The sequence below is a fragment of the Rhododendron vialii genome, chromosome 2a (genome assembly GCF_030253575.1).
Source record: "Rhododendron vialii isolate Sample 1 chromosome 2a, ASM3025357v1".
NCBI lineage: Eukaryota > Viridiplantae > Streptophyta > Magnoliopsida > Ericales > Ericaceae > Rhododendron > Rhododendron vialii.
In genome coordinates this window covers 20,038,320-20,059,993 of record NC_080558.1, presented here as the reverse complement: position 1 = coordinate 20,059,993, position 21,674 = coordinate 20,038,320, and the positions used below count along the sequence as shown (strand labels likewise).

Genomic DNA, 21,674 nt, shown 5'->3' with positions numbered 1-21,674 from the left:
TGTGCACAAAAAAATTTGTGCTAGTATCATTTCTGCAATTTAAACAAATTAAAAGAAAATCAAAACTCTAGAAAATTAGGGATAGATGTTTGGAGAATTGGTAAGCCTAAACACATTCCTATAGGATATAGATAGAAAGATAGAATAGAATAGAATGGATAGATAGATAGATAGAAAAAAAAAAGAAGAAATAGATAGATAGATAGATAGATGTAGTACTATCATTTTTATTGCACTTCTCAATTCCATTATGTTTACAATCATCGTAGTTAATTGGTTACACGAACTGTTAAGATCATGAATTAACGATTGACTAGAGATCTGCTCGAAAATACATCAGTTTGTGTAACCTAAAAAAGAAGAAGATTGCTTTCCATTACATTTTTATCTTCTTTTTTTGGTTGATTTTCGTACTTCTCTTTTTTACTTTTTAGCGTTGATTCTGTTGAAAGTGTTTTTTTTTTTTTGCTAACAAACAAAAAATAGAGTGTAGATTTAGAAAAAGGGAAATGTGGAAATATTTTTTATTTAGAAATTGATCGCAATTGATTATATGCCTTTTTATGCTTTGACCAATTTCATTGACACCCCTTTGAGAAATAACAATAAACCTCGTATGAATTCTATATAGTTTTCACCGATACCCTAGATCAAGAGTTGTCTGTCCAAAGTCCAAACAAGTGATGAGCTAAGGTGACATATATCTAAAAATTTACCATTTCTAATAATAGAAAGCGATAAAAAAAAAAAACTATCAACTCTTGCTTATTTTGAATCGAAATTACCCATTGAAAGAGCTGTTTTGATAATTAAAAAAAAGGTAGAAGTTATTAACAATCCTATATTTTTTACTCGTTGGAAGAGCCGTTTTGGTAAAAAAAGAAGAAGACAGATTTATTACTTTTGGTTTGAAAAAAATCAGAAATCCTATTGGTACCGACGGGTACCATAGGGAAAATGTACCGACGGCCGCCGGACGGCCGTCTCCGGCCACCGGACGGCCGATCCGAGCCGTCCAAAAATTTTAAAAAATAAAATCGAGTGGGCCTACGCGAGAATCAATGGCATCCGAGGTGTGTAGGGTACTTGATCCGAGCACCCATTTTTCGTGTATATTTGTATATACGTGTATATACACGAAAAAGGGGTGCTCGGATCAAGTACTTTACACACCTCGGATGCCATTGATTCCCGCGTAGGCCCACTCGGTTTTATTTTTTAAAATTTTTGGACGGCTCGGATCGGCCGTCCGGTGGCCGGAGACGGCCGTCCGGTGGCCGTCGGTACATTTTCCCTATGGTACCGTCGGTACCAATAGCACTACTCGAAAAAAATTGAGAATGAAATTCATTCGTCCGTCAACTCATGACTTCTCGTGCTCCAACGCGGTTGGCCCAATAAGATTTGGACCTAATCGGCCCTAGTCCTTACTCCTCCTAAGCAAAGCCCACTAATTTCGATACACATTGTTTTGGGCCATAAGCCCCGAACAAGATGAGCCTTAAACCCCATGCAATATGGGCCTCAAACAAACCAGACCTATGAGTCCTCCTTCTCCACATATACCAACCGACCCACTGATACCCAGGACAAGAGAATAAAAGCTCTCACTGATGGTTTTTTCCCGCCCCTGTGCATCAAATAAGCTAAATGCTAGTTATTTTTTTATTTCTTACAACAAATGAGTTCAATTTAGTATGTAATTGACTATGAAATAAACGGTTGTAATTTTTAGTACTTTTGAAGTCAATCCATAGAAAACGAAATTGGACGATATTGGGCTGACCCGAGTCCCCGTCAATCAATAAACAAGATACCTTTTCCCCTTAGATTTACCGTTTACCTCTTATTTACCCTGTTCGGTTTGATTTTCAAAAGCAACTAACGGAGAAAGCTAGATAGAAAAAAATTAGGAAAAATGACAGCCCATGATGTATTTTGATAATTAATACCCGCTCTAAGAACATGCTAAAAACATTTGTTAAAACTAAAAATATCATTAACGTGTATTAATTATCAAAATACGTCATTGGCCGTCATTTTCCCAAAAATTACTTCAAGATCAAGTCTCTTATTCCACCTAGATTTGCTATTCTAGGCTCGTTAGGAAACCTAGCCCATATTTTAAGCTTGGTTCGTATCTTTTAGGAAACACAATCCATAAAAATAACCTTTTCCCCTTCTCTCTCTATATAATCTGTACCCCCTCTCGCTCGCTCTCGCATCGGAGATCAATTGAAGCAGAGGGAGGCCAAACTCGGACGCTTCCTCGATAACAAACCAAACGTCCAACAAGAAGGAGAACGTAAAAACAAGTCTAAGAAGATGACCGCGGAAGTGTCTAACGGCGTCGCGGAGCCTCTTCCGTACCCCAACGGCGGCATAATGCATCAAAACCCTAGCAACGCCGCCATCAAGAAGTCGCGCGAGACCGAGCGGCGTCGGCGGCGGAAGCAGAAGAAGAAGAATAACAAGGCCTCTCAGCAGCAGCGGCAGCCTTCCGTGGCGGCGGACGACAGCGACGAAGACAGCGCCGACGACAACGACAGTGCTAAAGAAAACGGTGATCCTCTGAAGGTATACCTTTCAATCGGTTTCTCTTTACGCTTGTTAGTTTCGTAGGGTTTTTTTTTTTGTGAATTGGTGGCTACGCGGTGCATTGTTCTGCAGATCTGTTTGAAAGTAGGGTTTTTTGTTTTGTGATGCTGAAGGTTATTTCTACTTTGGATTTGGCATAACACGAGTTAAAACCATCTTATTAGGGCTTTGTTTGGAATTTGGATAACGGTGGATTGAATTTTCTAAACATTGCAGGTGCTAGTGGCGGAAAAGGAACGCCTAGGGGCCGCCTAGTTGGCCTAGGCGCTGACTAGCCGGCTGCCTATTCTAGGCGTTGGACCACCGCCTAGTACGTAGGCTGGGACTAGTCGGCCTACGTTTAGAACTCTGGGTGGATTTTGAATTGAGGGATTGAATGGTGAATGCGAATGAGAATACAAGACGCTTGGCTTTAGGTAACATGAGAAACTAGTGGGATATTGCATTAGAGGTAGAAGAGAGACTATGAAGCATGGACACAGATACGGGGTGTGCACTCGATACAGCACAGACAGGGCGATGAGTGAAAATTTTATAAAACGGGATGCTGATGCATTATGCTACAGATCTGTTGAAAACTAGGGTTTCTTGTTTTGTGATGCTGAGGTTATTATTAGTTTGGATTTGCTGACATGAGTTACTATTTATTAGGGCTTTGTTTGGAATTTGGATAACACGAGTTACTATCATATTTCGAATTGAGGGATTGAGTGTTGAGTTTGAACAAAAATACAAGTCGCTTACTATCTTATTAGGCATAATTTGAGTTACTGTCATATTTCAAATTGAGGGATTAAATGGTGAATTCGAACAAAAATACAAGACTCTTGGCTTTAGGTAACATGTGAAACTACTAGGAAATAAGCAGTAGAGGTAGAAGATACTATAAAGCATGGATACTGATATGGGGTGTGCGCACGGTACGGCACAGGATAAGGCGATAAGAGAAAATTTTAGAAAACGGGATGCAGGTATGACTAGGATACTTGGGTTAAAGCTGATGTTATTAGTTATTTCTGCTTTGGATGAGCTGATGCATGTATTTGGTTCAATGGCACAATATGTGTTACCTTATCAAGGCATGTGAAACTAGCGAGGTAGAAGAGAGATTATGAAGCATGGATATGGATACAGACGCCTCAGACAGGATATGATATGATAATAGAATCCCAGTATCACTAGGATACATTGATTAAAAGTATTTTTTTAGTATCGTATTAAGCATTAATTAATAAATAGAATGGTGATGAAAGTATTGTATTTTTCTTGCGCAATAGTGTTGTATGCAAATCTACTTATCTAAAAGGAAAAATGTTGTATACAATTCTACTTGGATACTTGATTAATTATTGAAATCTAGTTGTGTTACGCAATAGGAATTTTTAAAGTCTACAAGAAAGATTCACTTTGTCTTCCTCTCTAGAATGTAATTGCACTATAAATCTATTATTTTTTCTATCCATAATAAGTTTACTCTTTATACTATGCAAAAAGTGTCGCAATCTTGATTTTGTAAAAGTTTGGATACATGACTTCAAAGTATCCGATACTTCAAAATTAAGAAATATAAGTTTTTCTTTTGTAGATACTTCTGAGATATTTGTCCGCGAGTATCCGTATCCGACAAAGATACGGCACCAAACCGATACAACTCATCTCGAAGTATCTGTGTAGCCACGATACGAAAGACTTCAAAACACTAATATTTGATAGTTTTCAAAATTCCATCAAGATAAATCTCTCAAACTCATTGATACCTGTAGGCAGTATCCGACAAAGATACGGCACCAAACTGTACGACCCATCTCGAAGTATCTGTGTAGCCTCGATACGAAAAACTTCAAACCACTAATATTTGATTGTTTTCAAAATTCCATCAAGATAAATCTCTCAAACTCATTGATACCCGTAGGCAGCCTAAACTACAAAACTAGATTTGAGGTTGTCATTCAGTGCAAAATCTATTATCCATACATTTGAAATCGACATCTCAATGGAACCTAGGGTTTAATTTTTGCTCTTGCTGAGTTATTTCTCCTGAGAAGTGTGTGTTATGGTGCCTTACCTTCCTTATATTGTGCTTTGTTCTTATTTTCTTTTGCTTATGGTTGCTTGGTATTGACTTGTCTTTTTTTTTTGGGTATGGTTCGCTGTTCTCTAACCATGATTACCATCCATGTACATATAGTAGACTGAATATTGGGCAGTTTGAGGAATTCATGTTTTTATACTTACCAAGAGTTGTTATATTGTTTTTTTTCCTGTGTGTAGTTTCAGTTTTGTATTTGTGTTTTTGTCTGATGATCAGAAACAATGTTTTCATCGTTAAACATGCCTCTCTCTCTCTCTCTCTCTCTCTCTCTCTCTCTCTCTCTTCCCTTTTTCTTTTCCTGGTTTTCAGAATAGGGATCTTGTACCATGATTAACATCCCCACAAAATTTGTTGGTTTATGCGTACAGTTTGTTGCTTAATTTCAAGAATGTTAGTCATCTAGAACTGCACATGGAGGAATACCAAAAATCTTGCAACTTGGATTTTTTTGAGTGATTATTTATTCGTACCTCTTATCTGGTGTCTTTTTGCTTGTTTTTGGATAGGCTATAGAGCAAGTTGAAGTTGAGTATGTACCAGAAAAGGCAGAATTATATGGTGATTTTGATGAGGAGTTTAGGATGGTCTTTGAGAAATTCAGTTTTAAGGGACCTGTGGAATCTGAGGTAAGTGGACTTTTGATCAAAGTTGTGAATATTTATTTTGTGATGTGCTTTGCCCATATTTATTAGTGCTCTTTCAGGAGAATGAGAAAAAGGATGAGACTGCTGCTAGTGCAGCCTCAAAAAAGAAGGCCGACTCTGATTCTGAAGAGGAAGAGCAGGATGCCCAACAGAAAGATAAAGGTGTCTCAAATAAGAAGAAAAAGGTTTGATTTTCAGTATCCTGTTTATTATGTTGCTGTTTCTATTATTATAATTTATTATGTCTACCTTGAGCCAAGCTAAAGTAATTGCACCTTGTCTCTTTCAGCTTCAACGGAGGATGAAGATTGCTGAACTCAAGCAGATATCTACAAGGCCTGATGTAGTTGAGGTGAGGATTGTTGGGAAATTGTGTAAACTTTCATAGTCACTGTTCTCTATTTCTTGGCTTAGGAGCATTTATCAGGCTGGCAATGTTGCACTTGTGGTTTGTAATCTGTGGATGGAACTTTTCATTTCCATGATTTGTTACTACATTTGTTAAATGCCTATATTCTTCTTTGTCTTTCATTCATTAGGTTACACAACAGAAAATGCCTTGAGAAAATTTTGGACTTCTAATACACGTTATATATTATCTCCCCCCTGACAACTGATGATCTTTGGTCCTCTTGATTTTGTCTCAATTAAGGCACAAGAGGTATGGTTTCTCTTTATGGTACTGTCAAGTGACCACTTCAGTATGAATAGTTTGGTTGTAGGAACCAGAAAGCATAAGGGAGACTGATTGGAAATGGCATGTTGCCCTATATATTGACTGGGGAGTTACTATGTGGAGACCTCTTTGTTATTCTATTTTACTATTTTTCCTTGTCCAATTGCTCAATGAGTTGAAAGCTTTTTGTTAGTTTGATTGTTGACGTACTTGAAGAATCAGAAGACGGATAAATATTCTGAGAGGATTTGAAGGACCTTATCTCCTTTCCAAGAGGTAGACTATGCAGGAATCCCACTGTACTATGATGGTTTTACCCCTAAATCAACCCATAAATTAAGTCCTTAGCCAGTCACACCCTATTTGACGCCAAAGTTGAATCATTAATGTCTCTGGATGGATTCTTTTAAGTTAGTTGGCAATAGCTTGCAATTGTATTAGCAGAAGGCACCGTACTGGTAAATGGATTTTAGGTCAATGTTTCAATTTGATATTAGGAAATTATCTTATAATCAGAAATAGTTTTAGATGTGTGGAATTAGGTGTGTTGAAAATGAAATTCAAATTTTCATAGCCAGTTTGCAGGTAGACGACTGTGGGAATAACCGAAAGCTGAATTTTTTCTGGCAGAGAAGTTTACTTTCCTAGTTCTGACTTCAGTTCTGTCATAACTTGGGAAAGTGTGATTTTTGTTGAAGTTAAACCTCTGTTAATGTCTCTATGTTTTTGACCATCTCATGTTGACCTTTTCATCAACTTTGAAACACTCTTTCTGTGTGTGTCTTCCAATATTCCGGGTTAAAGCAATAAATTCTCGTTGCTTCTTCGATTGTCCAGAAAGTCTTCTGTTTCATTTGTTCAGTTACTACCTATTTTCGCTTAGTTGTTCTGCTGCTTTTGCAAAGACTGCAACTGTATACTAAAATGTATGGGTTTAACGTTTGTGATTGTCTTGTGACTTTGTCCATACATGATGATAAATAGTGTTAATTACATATTCATTTTCATACTGCAGTTGGCTATTTTAAGGAGGTTGCTCTGTGATTTTTATTCAAGTTTAAACTAAACCCCCTTACTCTGTTTAGAATTATTTACTTTTCTTTGCCTTTAATGAGATGTTCTACCTCTAGGTATGTGATTTATAAAAGTTGACTGACAAGGTTGTGTTATGTTGGGTTCATCCCTGACAAGGTTGTGTTATTTTGAGTTCAACCAATTGTGGAACCATTTTTTGTGCGAATAGGCCATTTATCTATTTTACGAGATTCTGGCTATCCTTCTTGTAATTGCAGTTTTCATGGAAGCTATTGTAGTCGATTATCTAATAATTTATATGTTCAATTTTCAGGTGTGGGATGCAACTGCATCTGACCCCAAATTATTGGTGTTTCTTAAATCATATCGAAATACCGTTCCAGTGCCAAGACATTGGTGTCAGAAACGAAAATTTTTGCAGGTTAGTCACTCCAGTTAACTTTCAACTATTGTTCAAGATGGATGCATGTTTGGTGCCATACTCAAATGGGAGAATTAGGGGGAGGGTGATGGAAGATACCGTTGATGTAGTTTCTCTTATACGTAAATATGTGATTCTTGCAGGGGAGCGGCTGTGACTATCATGGAGCCTGGACATGTAGGTGTTTGACAAAGGGGGCTTTTGGATGGTTTCTCTTTAATTGTTGGATGGGTTGGGATGAGACAATTATGTGAAGTCTTATTCAAAAGTGTAGAGGGGGAGAGGGGGTGGGATGAAATATATTTTTGGCGTGTTAGATATCGGGATTGTTCCTGGCAGGATGCTTCCGTCCCAATTTTGCTTGCCCTTTTGGGAAGCGAATTTTTATGGACACAATGATGGAACATTTAATTGGTATTGACTTTACCAATTTGCCCCTATTTAATGCTTTGTTGACATGACATTTAAATGAAAAAGAAGGGGCAAAAGAGTAACGTTGCACAACATTTTATGTTAGACTTTTTAAAGTGGACATTCTTTTGGGGACATCCAAAAAAGAAAGGACTAGCATATTGGGACAGAGGGAGTATTCTGCCTGGAATTTAAAGATCCATTGTGTATAATTCTTGGGCTGAACTTAATTATACTGACCTGATTTGAGTGTAGTTATCAAATAATTTTTTGCTCCTAGACTTGTACCTCATTGTGTTTGAATTATCTTGCAGGGGAAGCGCGGTATTGAGAAACAGCCGTTTCAACTTCCTGATTTTATTGCTGCTACAGGGATTGAGAAAATCAGACAGGTGAGCTTACAGTTGTTCTCTTTGTGCTTGCGTCATTTCATTGTCATGTCTCTCGTCTTTTGCCTTTTGCTGTTCTTATAGCGGAACAAAGAAAATTTTGTGTCTATCTTCTTCCTTTATGTTTGAGTCAGGTTGTTTCTATGGCTGTTCTGCAGTTTAAGACAGCTACATTGTCTGTGAATGACCTGAATTATCAGGGATGCCACTTTGCTCATTTGAAAAAGTATCCCGTAGTTTCTCTTTAATCATTTGGATTTCGTTGCTTCTCGTTCTACTTTGCCCATATGTGGAAGTGTTATTTCCAGAAATTTCCAAATTTCGGTGCCATTCGCCCATCTGATCGTCCACAGAATGGGATTTCCAGTTGTCTGTTGAATTGAATCTTTACACTTGCCAATTGTCTGTTGAAGAAACTAGTAGTAGAGAGTGCCGATGCTGCTTGATGCTGATATTTCTTAAGATATGTACACTAGTGCCAGTTGTCCTATAGGGTTTTCATTTGTCTGTGGTATTCTGTCGATGAACATAAATCATTTCTTTGTGCTCTTAAACTCTCTTTTGTGTACTATTTTTTCTTTCTACGCTACATCAGGTCTAAATGTCGATTATCTTTTTCTTGTATTGATCTATGCTCGATGTATGTGTTAGGACCCTGGTTGCATAATTTAATGTCATTGCTTGTTGGCATCCTACAGGCATACATTGAGAAGGAGGACAGTAAGAAGCTTAAACAAAAGCAGCGCGAGAGGATGCAGCCAAGGATGGGGAAAATGGATATTGATTATCAGGTTTCTCTCTTTTCTTTGCCTTAAGTAATTATAGTTGATCTCGGATTTTGATTTTATAGTTTATTGCCTTAGTTTTAAGGACTTCTAATCTTTTGTTTCTTTTGTTTTTTTCTGTTGAAGCTGGACTTTTAAAGGATTGGTGTCTTTTAACTTCTTAATTTTCATACTGGAGTGACATTTATTTGCCTGTTGTTCATGTTTGCAGGTTCTCCATGACGCATTCTTTAAATATCAAACTAAGCCTAAGCTGACTGCTCATGGTGATCTGTATCATGAAGGAAAAGAGTTTGAGGTAAAAATGTTGTATAGTCATAGTTATATCAATAAACAGACAAATGCATTTACCGTCTCGTTCTGATGCTTTTTGAGAATACTGGATGTATCAGTTGATTGTCTTGAGGGACAATACTCCATGCATATTCTCTTTTGATGGTTTTCTTTTGCTTAAAAGCAACATAAAGACCTTCTATTTTTGCTAGCGGTTCTGAGGTTGGTGTCTAGTTTTCTCCTCTAGTCTGTTTCCTATATGCACACAAAACATGCCTACCATCTGACATTCGTAGTTACTACTTTTATGGCTTCTACGATAATTTCAGAAGCAATAGGCTGTTTGGTTTTTATTGCTCGACTATGAAGCATGGACATGGGGAAGATTTTCTGCATTTTCTTACTTTTTATTGTAGAATTTGTATGGTAAACATCATGATATATTCTATGGCAAACATTTTAGTGGACACACTGATTCTTGTATTCGTATGGATAGAATAGCATAGTTCATTGTAAACATAAGTGGTATTCCAAGATTAGCCATTTGTGTTTGATTATGCAACAGTAATTTCGAAATTTCAAGAACATCTATCCAACAAAAATCTTCTCATCTTTCACTTGCCATTCTGTAGAAATTCACGTATGAAAATAGTAACAGGATAGTAGGTTGCGCTGATGATGGTTTTTGCATATAGAAGGTAGGCTTGAAAGGTCTATTCTGTTTCTGGTGGATTATTTGGTGAGGTAATAGTATAACTAGCGTGAATGAACCATCTGAGTGCAAAAGTTTTAACAAATGACTCTTTTACATGTCATCAGGTAAAGCTAAGGGAGATGAAACCGGGGATGTTATCACAGGAACTAAAGGAAGCTCTTGGGATGCCAGAAGGTGCTCCTCCCCCATGGCTCATTAATATGCAGGTCAGTTGATCCCATTTCAAATTTTATTGGATGAAAAGATAATGAATGAAGTTTAGCGGTCTCATTTTTTCTTTGACCTGCCAATTTTTGTTCCCAGAGATATGGTCCACCACCTTCTTATCCACACTTGAAAATTCCTGGGCTGAATGCTCCTATTCCTCCTGGTGCAAGTTTTGGATATCATCCTGGAGGTTGGGGCAAGCCTCCTGTTGATGAAGTAAGTTCCACTCTTATATGCTTGTTTATTCCTGTTCTAATTTTTATTGTTTTGTTTCTGTTTTAAGCTGTTATTTATCAGTACTATTTGTTTTTTGTTCGTGATGTACTTATTCGTTATTCCTATTTCTACGACATAGTTTGGCCGGCCACTGTATGGGGATGTCTTTGGGGTTCAGCAGCAAGATCAGCCAAACTATGAGGTACTCTCTGGCAATATTTTCTGCTCTTTTTAATAGTCATGTGGAAGTCCCATTTTCAGAAATAGTTGTTTCTTTCCAATCTCGCCCTGAACTGAGAACAATTACTGAAAATAGTGAGGGATCTAGTGCCATATTTAGGTTTTCCATCAAGACTTTTTATTTTTATTTTCTTCGAGTAGGTTTAATTTGCCTTGATTTTTTTTTTGAAGATGTCCCTCATGTGTGTTATTTATCAAAATCTACTCTGTTTTTTTAATCTGAAGCTGAATAAACATTTCAGGAAGAACCAGTTGACAAGACCAAGCATTGGGGTGACTTGGAGGAAGAGGAGGAAGAAGAGGAAGAGGAGGTGGAAGAACCGCTTGAGGAAGAGGATTTGGAGGATGGCATTCAATCTGTTGACAGTCTTTCAAGGTATTATACTCACCTTGTTTTTTAAAGTTGGACTTCATTTTTGGTTGGTATGCCTCGGTAAATTTTGAAGGATTAGTGATGATGGGGTAGTCATAGATATAGTTATGCTTGGAAATTCAATGCTTTGTTTAGGTATGGTGATAATTATTGCAAAGATTTTTAGTGGACTATAGTTTTGACTAATGGTTTGGAATAGTTCGGCATCTGGTCAACGTTTGATTTATCCTCCTTCAAAAAATTATTGATCACACCTTTCTTCCCTTTCATTTTTGTTCCCACTCAACCAAACAAAAGGAGGGACTGGCAACTTTGATGCCTCATATGCCTCTCTCCATCCCTCCTATATATTCCTTCCATTTTCCTCTTTCCCTCTACTCTATGTAGGGCTGTAAACAATTCGAGCAGTTCGCGAGCGGCTTGATAACGGTTCAAATTGACTCGGTTCGTGATTAAACAAACAAGCTTGGGCCACATATTTTGGCTCCGTTCCGTAAACGAACCGTTCAATATATATATATGGGGCGGTTCCGGAGACACCAAAAAAAACACCTAAAAAAACACCTCATAGTTCCCGATCAAATTTTGATGATCCGAGCCGCTCAATGTGATCAGAACGTGACTTTAAGGGTACCCACGAGAAATCAGCAAAAAAAATGACCGGGAAGAGCTTCATCCGAACAGTTTCAAACAGTTTTTTATTGAACGGTTCAAATAAAACTGCTCAAATCAAGCCTTTCCCGATCATTTTTTTTGTTAATTTTTCGCGGGCACCCTTAAAATCACATCCTGCACACATTGAATGGTTCGGATCATAAAAATTTGATCGGGAACTATGAGTTTGAGATTTGGAGTGTTTTTTTAGGTGTTTTTTTGGGTGTCCCGTAAACCGTCCCGATATATATGTGTGTGTGTGTGTGTGTATATATATATATATATATATATATATATAAAATATAATATTTCCACTCTGAGCATGTGCCACATGTTTGCAATGTGCCGTGGCAGTACATTCAAAGAGGAAGAAGGGTACACAGCTTGCTTTGTATAGTGTAATGCATGCTTCTTGAACAAAATTTTTCGATGTGGGACAAATCTCAGTGAAGGGAAATGCATTGCTTGCTTCCTTTTCAGTCCCGCATCGCACATTCAAGAGAATTCACAGCCAAGTATGCCTATAAATAGAGAACCCAGGCCTTCAAGCTTAAAAATTCTTCGCTGAAGCTTTCCGATTTGGAAGGTCACCGAGCTTCTCGAGCTTGGATGTCTTTTCTCGAGCCCAGCAATAAAAGGGCGAGCTGAGCACCGAGCAGCGTGAAGCTCGGCTTGTTTACAGCCCTAACTTTACAGACCATTAGGAAATTGGGGTAAAAAACTGAAACGCGAAGTAGGAACTGTTCGCATCATTTCTTTTCTGAACTGTAATTTGTATTAATGAGTTATTTTCCTTCCCCAATCCCAGCACTCCTACTGGTGTTGAGACTCCAGATGTCATTGATCTTCGTAAGCAGCAGAGGAAGGAGCCCGAGAAGCCTCTTTACCAAGTCAGTATATATATATGAGATTGCCCCTTTTCCATCTCAACTTTGGCTACACTGTTTCTCATGCTCACAGTCTTTTCTTTGTTTTGTAAAGGTACTTGAGGAAAAAGAAGAAAAGATTGCTGCAGGGACCTTACTTGGTACAACACATACGTATGTCATTGGCACTGGCGCTCAAGACAAGGCAGCTGCTAAAAGGGTACTGATATATGATGATTTTAACTTTTGTCTGCTAGAATGCAAATATTAAAAACTGAGCACAGCTGTTTTATTTATCCTGACCGAACAAGAATATGGCTCATGCGCTCAACATAGTTCACATAATTGCATGTAGAATGTTTTTGAGACTATTAGATGGTTTTTTAACCGACTTCAGGAGGAGACTAATAATTAACTGAGCATGATACTTCTGATTAAAAATGTAAGGAAGTACAATTAAGAGTTATGGCCTCTCTAGGGGAAGTTTGTGGTGCGGGTGTGTGTGGTTCTGGAAAACCCACGGGGAGAGCTGCTGTAGTTGTGGGGCCCCATAGCCAGCCATTGGGTTGCATTTTTGGAGGCGTCCAGACTTTGAATCCCAGAATGGAGGCACTGGAAAACCTACGGGGTGGGTGCGTTTCTTTACCAACTTCATTATTAATCCTTGATGACCAATCCCAGTCCCAATCCAATTCTGAGTAGTCAGTAGACTCAGTACTAATCCCCTTCAACCTGTTACAGGTATCAAACAAGGCCTAACCTAAAGGTAAGATGGGAAATAATGAATTAGTGGAGTAGAACACGTGCAGCTTGATATAGCGTCTCACACTGAGAGAAGTTAAGTAGACAACGATGACATTTTGAGTTCACACTCCTTTTGTCAGATTAACTCTTGTTTCCTTCCTACACTGAGCTCATTGGACTTAATTTCTAAGGATATTGTATTTTCTGAATATAAAAGATTTCATACATCAGTCGTGTCCAATTTCAATGCCAGAGGCTTATTTACCTTTGGTTAGTCTCCCTCCTTTGGATAACAAGAATGCATGAGCCCTTGCTTCCTTGTAGCCACTGTAGCCATTGTATAAGTGGAGAAATTAGCAGTCCTTGGTGAAACAAGCTTTTTAGGCTCAATTCCAATCCATCTGCTCGATGCTGCAACAGTCCTTTAATCCCATGTTTAATACCAAGAGAAATATAGTTCTACTGTCTACATATACTTTTTTGGTCCAGTGATCGAAGAGGATTTGTTCTGGACAATATTTTCATGTTTCTAACCAACCAACAAAATAACGTTTTGTCGTTTGCCTTCACTTTTCCCGGACTGCGTTAACATCAGTTGTAACTTATTAAACCGCTGCGGTGCCGACATGCTAAACTTGTTTGTTATATTCACGTCTTGGTCAATAGTCTTGCAATGAAGCAGTTTGCATTAATCAGGGTTTAGTGTTGTGTCTTGTGTGAACTCAGTTCAACACCGCATCTCTTTGCCATATAATTCTTACTTATTTTTTTTTTGTCATCCTGTTTTCAGGTTGATCTGCTTAAAGGTCAGAAATCAGATAGAGTGGATGTCACATTACAACCAGAAGAGTTGGAACTAATGGATAATGTCTTGCCTGCGAAGTAAGTGGCACCCTCCTAATGTGTTAGTTTCAAGTGTAGTAGAATTGGCCTCAAGGCACTTATGCCTCTTGTTATTTTGCAACTCGCAGGTATGAGGAAGCAAGAGAGGAAGAGAAGCTGCGCAGTCAGCGGGAGGACTTCAGTGACATGGTTGCTGAGGTACGTGTCTCTCACAATGTTTCTAATTACATTAGATATTTTTTTATGTTTTCGTTTGCTCTTTTGAGACGAGTTGCTAGTATGTCGTGGAATTTTGCAGAATGAGAAGAAGAGGAAACGGAAAATGCAGGAAAAGGAGGGAAAATCCAGCAAGAAAAGGGATTTCAAGTTTTAGGAGGTTCTTGGTTTGTGATTGTATTGTTGCAATTGCCAAATCCAACGCACCTTCTTGGCTCGCTCTATATTTCCATCATATGGAATCATAATAATAGTTGCTTGTTTCCCTTGCCAAAAACTGTACTGGCTGTTGACCTCTACAACTCCTTGGCGCTAAAAACATGGCCTTGTTGTACCAGTTTGTTAAATGAGGAAATTTGTTGTCTATTTTATGCTTTGAGTTGTGATGGATGTGGGAGTAATGCTCTGTGTGTGTGTCCAGCATAATTTTAAAATTACAGTGCCACTGATTGAGATTGGGGAAATTAGGACATGGGGTAACGTCGGCAGCGGCTGACGCATGCTCCACGGCCTAAATTTTTAAACCCCAGCAATTTGCCCGATATGGAGGAGAAGTTTTTCGCTGGAGTTAAATTGGCAAATTGACCAAGTTGCTCAACCCATTTGCACAGATGCCTAATTCCCAGTTGAAGAGTTCCTAAAAGTACTCCAGAACTGAGAAGGAATCAGATGAGTGTACTGTTTCTCCTACTGGTTAGTGGCAAGCCAAGTTCGACAGAGAAACTTCAAACCCACTTGGCAAATGTTTACACCAAATGCCTACGTCGACTTTTGGCATTTTGAAGGTTTGCTTCTGTGGTTTGGATATTTACCACTCCAATTCAGTCTTCAAACTGCAATTCTTTGTTATCTTTTTTTTTTTTTTTTTTTGATAAAGATTTCTTTGTTATCTTACTTCAAACTGCATTTAGTCAATGTTAATTCTGCGGATCAAAAAAAAAAAAAAAAGTTTATTCCTTCTTTTTTTTGGTAAATCATTGTCTCACTCTTCAATTGAGGAACTTAGAAAGTATGCAAACCAATAGTAATCATAAAAAGATCATACCCATGAAAAACTTGAGTTCACATTTTAAACATCATGGGCATGTCAATAGAGAGTTGATAGCGTACCTTAACTCCACGAGGATAAATAATAGGACAACTTTTTTCTTTTAGAAATCTCTAATCGCATCGATTCAGCATTGACCTAACAAAAATTACCAAACCCAAACCATTATCAATCCAGGGTTTCATCCTCTCTCTTCTGAACTCGGAGTGGTCATAACATAAACCACTTAGTGTGCTTAGGAGGAAACGCATCTTCTTCTCTCAGTGCGTGAGGTTGCTTCCTTTGAGCTATTGCACTAAAATAAAATAAAAGGACCGGGAAACGCCGCGGCATAGGAACCATTGGATCCCCCTACTAGTTAAGGAAAACGGAATTGCGCTCCCGCGCACCAGCTGAAAAAGCCCTTTCGCTTTTTAATAACAAATAAGGTAAGCTTCATAGCTCCAATAGTTTTACAAAGTCTTGCGTCATGTTCTGTTGAATACTGTCTTTAGATTGTTGGAAGTTTGGCCTTTGAAATTGAAATTTCATGGCATCTATCCAGCAAGACAGAAAAGCAAGATCACTTCGAGACACGTTACTGAGTCGTTTTCGGTTCACTTCACTAATGGTGGGGTAATTCGAAACTGACAACGAAGTAGAAAGGAGGTTCCCGTCATTTTTGATACCTGGGGTGTAATAGCTGTAATTTCAGAACCTCAGGGAGGTCAATCAAAATTTTCCCTATTTAATTTTTGCATATTTAGTTTAAAAATAATTGAGATAAAAATAAAGGGGAAAGTTAGAGAAATATTACGGGGAGAGTTGGAATCTGGGTTAGAAATTTACCTTTCCCTTTTATTAAGAATCCAATAAATAAGTTTAATTACTATTTAATTACCACTCCAATTCACTCTTCAAAATTCCATTTAATTAAACTTTCTATTGCCATTTTTGTAAATGTAAAAGTAAAAGGGATGGACCCTTAAATAGAGCCATCCTCAGCTTCTCACTCTTTAATTGAGAAACTTAGAAAGTATGCAAACAAATAGTAAGTACTGAAAAACCCAAAAAAATCTTGAGTTCACATTTTAAGCACCATGGACAGAAAGTTTATAGTGTACCTTGCTCCACAAGCATAACTAATAGAATTATCTTTTTCTTTTACAAGTCTCCAATCACGTCTCTCTCTTAACGTCCATTGTTTCATCCTCGCTCTCTTCTGGATCAGGAGTAGTCAAAACATAAATCACTTTCAGTGTTGTTAGGAGGAAAGACATCTTCTTCTCCTAGTACCTGAAGTTGCCTCCCTCGAATTGTTCAAGTTTCACAAAGTGATGTGTGATTTTCTATAGAGACATCACCATTGTTAAATATTGTCTTTAGATTATTGGAAGTTTGGTATTTGAAATGGGAATTTGATGGCATCTATTAATCTAAACTTGAAAGCAGAAGGGAGGTTGGTTTTCTATATAGACATTACCATGGTTAAATATTGTCTTTAGATTGTTCGAAGTGTGGTTTCGAGATGCATTAATGAATCGTTTCTCGTCCCCTTTTACTGTGGTAACTAGTGGTGGGGTTATTGGAAACCAAAAGGCAGAAGGGAGGTTCCTTTCAATTTTGAAACTAGTGGATAGTAAGGTCAAAGAAATTTAACCTATTTAATTTTTGCATATTTTGTTTAAAATTTTTTAGTCAAAAATCAAATGTAGATAAACAATATGGGACACAAATTTATATCTAATGCACAGTAAGGTATTGATTTTGGAACCACGCTACTGTAAGTAACATTTTTGGCAGGTGGCTCTGTATTTGCAGGAAAGCTTTAAAATTTTCCACTATGGCATGTTATAAGTTATAACACCAACCCCAAGGAGTTTGGCCAAGTGGTTGTGAGAAAGCAATAAGTGCTCCTCCATGAGTTCACACGTTCCATTCCCACGGAGGCCAAACATTCCAAACCTTGGTTCCATTCCCGCGGAGGCCAAATATTTCAAACCTTAGGGCTACTGGGGGTTATGCCTAGTCGTTACCTTCAAGGCTCCGGGCTCCAGAATTAGTTAAAGTGCACGCATGCTAGCCCAGACATCCGGTTATAAAAAAAAGAAGTTATAACACCTCCATATTTTGCGAAATACTTATTTAATTGTAACCCTCAATTTGTTCATCCCCAACCCACCCTCAACAACTTTTTTCTCTTTTTCATAACAGAAATTTTTCACTAGGGCTACAAAGCAAAAGAAACATGTCTGCATATAGGAAAAAAACAAGAAACAATGAGGAACAGATCTTCAAGGTCAAGGCAAAGAGCCTTTCAAAGGAAGATCTGCAACCTCATGAACCACTTGATTTGCAGATCTCCTAATCCGTCTAAAGGCTAAACCACCAGCTTGAGCAAATATCTAGGGCCAAGGTTGTCACATACCAAGGAGGAACAACCTCAGATACACTCAACAACTGGGTCAGCCACTTTAAACCTCAGAACCTTCATATGGACCTCAAGATGTTATACACAACAAATTTATGAAAGAATCTATGATCGCATTCACTTATTTTGGCTTACATCTCTAAATGTACACGATAAGAAATATGCTCATGCCACATTGCACTTACTGTTCCATGGCTTTCAACCAGATAGGCTCGGCCATCGCCAACCCCTTCACAAGCTTTCTTGTTCTCGTAAGCAAATCACCCTTCATAAGCGACATGGCTCTTTGGTTATTAGAAGCAGCTTCAGCAGGCAAAGCAATCTGTAGTGTTCCAATTCCTATTTTGCACAATGAGAAATCAACTCCAGAGTTCAATCTTGCAAGAAAAAGAGTGTGAAAGGGTGAAACAAAGAGTAAAACTGATAACAGACATTATTATACTGGGGGAAAATGGGGCAAATTAAGTAGGCGATTTACACCAGAAAAACGACATTAAGTTTTCCTCACTGATCTAACTTCTCTGATTGGTTCTTCCCTCTCAACGGCCTCTAAGATGTCAATTTATAGTCTATACTTTTCTCCAAAATGATTCAAATGGTTCCAAAATCCTTCAACATAAGAATGATATCATTCCAACATTATAGTCATATCTTATATATGCACCTCCGTTCACGCAACATAGAGTCATAAAGTATAGAGTACAATAGAAACTTAACAAACATGAAAAATTAAGATGGGAACTCAGCTAATCATACACGAATTTTTACGAACACAACACCCATTAAAATGGCACATTGTTCCAGAATCATTTCCCTGGAACGTGAAACATTTTTTGTTCTCATATTTCTTGTAGGCATATTGGGATACTTCGATTTTTCTTTTTCCATTTTTCCATAACCTAAGAATCGGCCTTGTCAATTGGATCCGCCGGTAACATAAAAGCAATGATGCCCAAACCCACCGCAAGACCCGTGCACCGAGTGAAGAGAATTGTCCATGGAACTCAGACACGAGACCTTAGGTTTACGGTTGCGATGACGACCTTAAACCGCTAGGCAATCTAATCTATCCTGCAGGTTAAGCTCGGACCTTGCGTGAAGTTAACACATCAATCAGGGCCAGCCTTGGGTAGAAGCCTAGAAAGCAACTGCTTCAGGCCCCACCTAAAAGAATGGTACTACTACGTCTGCGTTAAATTGATTCACTAGTGGTGTCCATGGAACTCAGACACGAGACCTTAGGTTTACATCCCAATACTCTTTCAAGAGCTGATCGTTTACTAGGCCCCCAAACATGGACCTTTAAGCATCTAAATTAAGCCCGATGATAAGCACCCGATAATACAATTAAGGGTGCGCTAGTTGTCTAGTTTTAGTTATTTCTTTCATTAATTTAATGGTTCTTAATTGCTTTTTCTTTTTAACAGGTGTTTTTAAGGCCCAAGACATGTCAAGAGATGAAGGTGACCCGACGGCTCGCAAAGCAAGGTAAAGCAGCGAGCAAGACCAATTACTGGAGTTAAGCACTTTGGCATCGATGGGAAGTATCACATTACATCGATGCCGAAGTACTTAGTGACCAGTTCCCTACCTATCTTGGCATCGATGGGAAGTATCATGTTATATCGATGCCGAGGCCTTTAGCACAGCAGCCTAAGCCTTTCTCCATCAATGCCGAGGGACTTAGAGCAGATTTTCAGAGCATCTCTTGAGAATATTCCGTGCGCGAACCTTGGAGTATAAAAAGCCCGTGATGTCATTGTACAAAAAAGAGAGAATAGATTTTGATTGCATCATTTTTAGATCTAGATCTAGATTTTGAATTGTTCTAATTGTTCTTCAATTTTCAGCTTTGAATCTTTGAATTTTCTGTCTTAATTAATTAGTTTTTGCTATTGTCGTTTTCATTAAAGTTGTAGCAAATCCCTCGATCTATCGTTTAATCTAATTTTCTCTAGCGTTGTTATTTCAATTATGCTAAGTTGATTTTTCCTTGCTCTTATCTCAATAGATATGTGTGAGTAGTTTTCCAAGGTTAGGGCATGGGGTGATTAGCACCTCATGGCTCAAGTAGAATTGCATTTTTCACCATAAAGTTTAAACCTTTGGTTCGAGAATCGATGTGGGGTTTGGGTTTATTTGTCAAATCGCTAAGGTGTTAATCTCCTTGATCATGTGTAAGTAAGAGCTTCGCCTACTTACCACGCATAATGCTTGGAGCTCTGTCGCACGAGGCATTTGCTAAATAAATACTAGAGCTAGCTTGGTAATCGAACCATCTTATTTTTCGGTTTGGGAACCTTAATTGTGTATCTTGAACTGCGTAATTGGATGAGAAATGTAGTTTAACTCGAGTCGTGAGTGTTAGTAATTCCTAGACCTAATCTGCTTTTTATCTTAGTTTATTCGCTTTTCAATTTAGCCCATTTTTCTTTCCACTACAAACATAAAACCAAGTTGGCTGACTAAAAGCCACAAACCCGTGCTTACATCTACAAATCCAGCAAAGCCGTATTAATTGTTCACATGGGTACGATCCCGATCTTCCGGATTGTTATGCTTCAACTGACGTATTAAGCCCTATGCTTGGGGCGTTATTCCTTATATCGGAGCGAACGAAGCATTTTTGGCGCCGTTGCTGGGGATTTCTTATTATGGCTTTCTTGGAGGTTCAACAAACCACTATAAGTATCCTGCTTTCGTCTAGTAGTATTAGTAGTAGTAGTTTAGTAGTTTATGTGTTAGTAGTTTGTATTTAGTTTGGTGAATACCTCTAACCTGGTTATACCAAACCTGAGGTGTAACGAAGCCAGGCTAAATATCGAGTTTGTTCTTAGTTAGTGTAGTTAGTTAATTTAGTTAGTTAGCTTAAATCTGCTTGCATTGCTTAGCTGAGGTGGTGGCATAACCCCTTGCATATTCTGTTTGCTAAGATGAGGTGGCGGCATAGCCCCTCCAGTCTGGTAGTTTGTTGGTAGTTAGTTAGTATTTTTCTTTGTTTATGCTTGTTTATCGAAGCCCAATTTCCAATCGGCTTCATCGTTCTTCTTCGCTGCCAAGAATCCGTAGCATTACCAGGGTGTATCCTGCCCACTCTCCACCTCGCAAACTAAATCGCAATCGCAAAAGGCCCAATGGCCGAAGAAGTTTCAGTTCATAATCTACGTGATTATCTAAATCCAGAACGGGCTCCTCAAGTATCTCCTGTCGTTATTCTGACTCCGACCGCTGGGAATGCATTTGAATTCAAAGCTGAGTATCTTCGGATAATTCCAAAATTTCGGGAGCGAGAATTGGAGGATCCTTATTTGCATATTCGGGAATTCGAGAATATTCTACATTCTTTCGTTGCAGTTCTGGGGCAACTAGATCAAGCTCGCCTGAAGTTGTTCCCATTCACTCTCAAAGACAAAACGGAACAGTGGTTCAATTCTTTGAAGCCTCGATCTTTGCGTAACTGGGGAGAAGTTCAGGATGCTTTCACCACTAAATTCTTTCCAGCCAGCAGGACGAAGTTACTTATCGATCAGATTCAATGTTTCAAGCAAAGGGATGGAGAGACTTACCACAAGTATTGGGAGCGATACAAGGACTTACTTATGTCGGTTCCTCATCACAACCTTCTGTTGTATCTCAGAGTCAACTATTTCTACACAGGGTGCTCTCAAGAGAGTAAACAGCTTCTGGATACTATGGGTGGAGGTGATTTTATGGGGAAGACACCGGAGGATGCTTGAGATTACTATGAGTCACTAGCTGAGAAGACCCAGTTTTGGCAGTTTGCAGATCCAGGAGATAGAGCGATGTTCAATCAAGGC

General features: G+C 38.4%; 1 protein-coding gene across 1 annotated transcript; it reads left to right on the top strand.

Annotated features, from left to right (window-relative positions):
• Positions 1-2,153: 2,153 nt before the first annotated feature.
• Positions 2,154-14,764, top strand: LOC131315670 (uncharacterized). The gene is made up of 17 exons (XM_058344858.1): positions 2,154-2,577; positions 5,197-5,316; positions 5,394-5,519; positions 5,624-5,686; positions 7,359-7,466; positions 8,192-8,269; positions 8,965-9,057; positions 9,263-9,349; positions 10,144-10,245; positions 10,343-10,462; positions 10,602-10,664; positions 10,945-11,078; positions 12,538-12,619; positions 12,711-12,815; positions 14,130-14,221; positions 14,311-14,380; positions 14,481-14,764. Exons 1-17 carry the CDS (start codon positions 2,326-2,328, stop codon positions 14,553-14,555), a joined length of 1,770 nt encoding a protein of 589 aa, XP_058200841.1. The 5' UTR covers positions 2,154-2,325; the 3' UTR covers positions 14,556-14,764.
• The last annotated feature ends 6,910 nt before the right edge of the window (positions 14,765-21,674 follow it).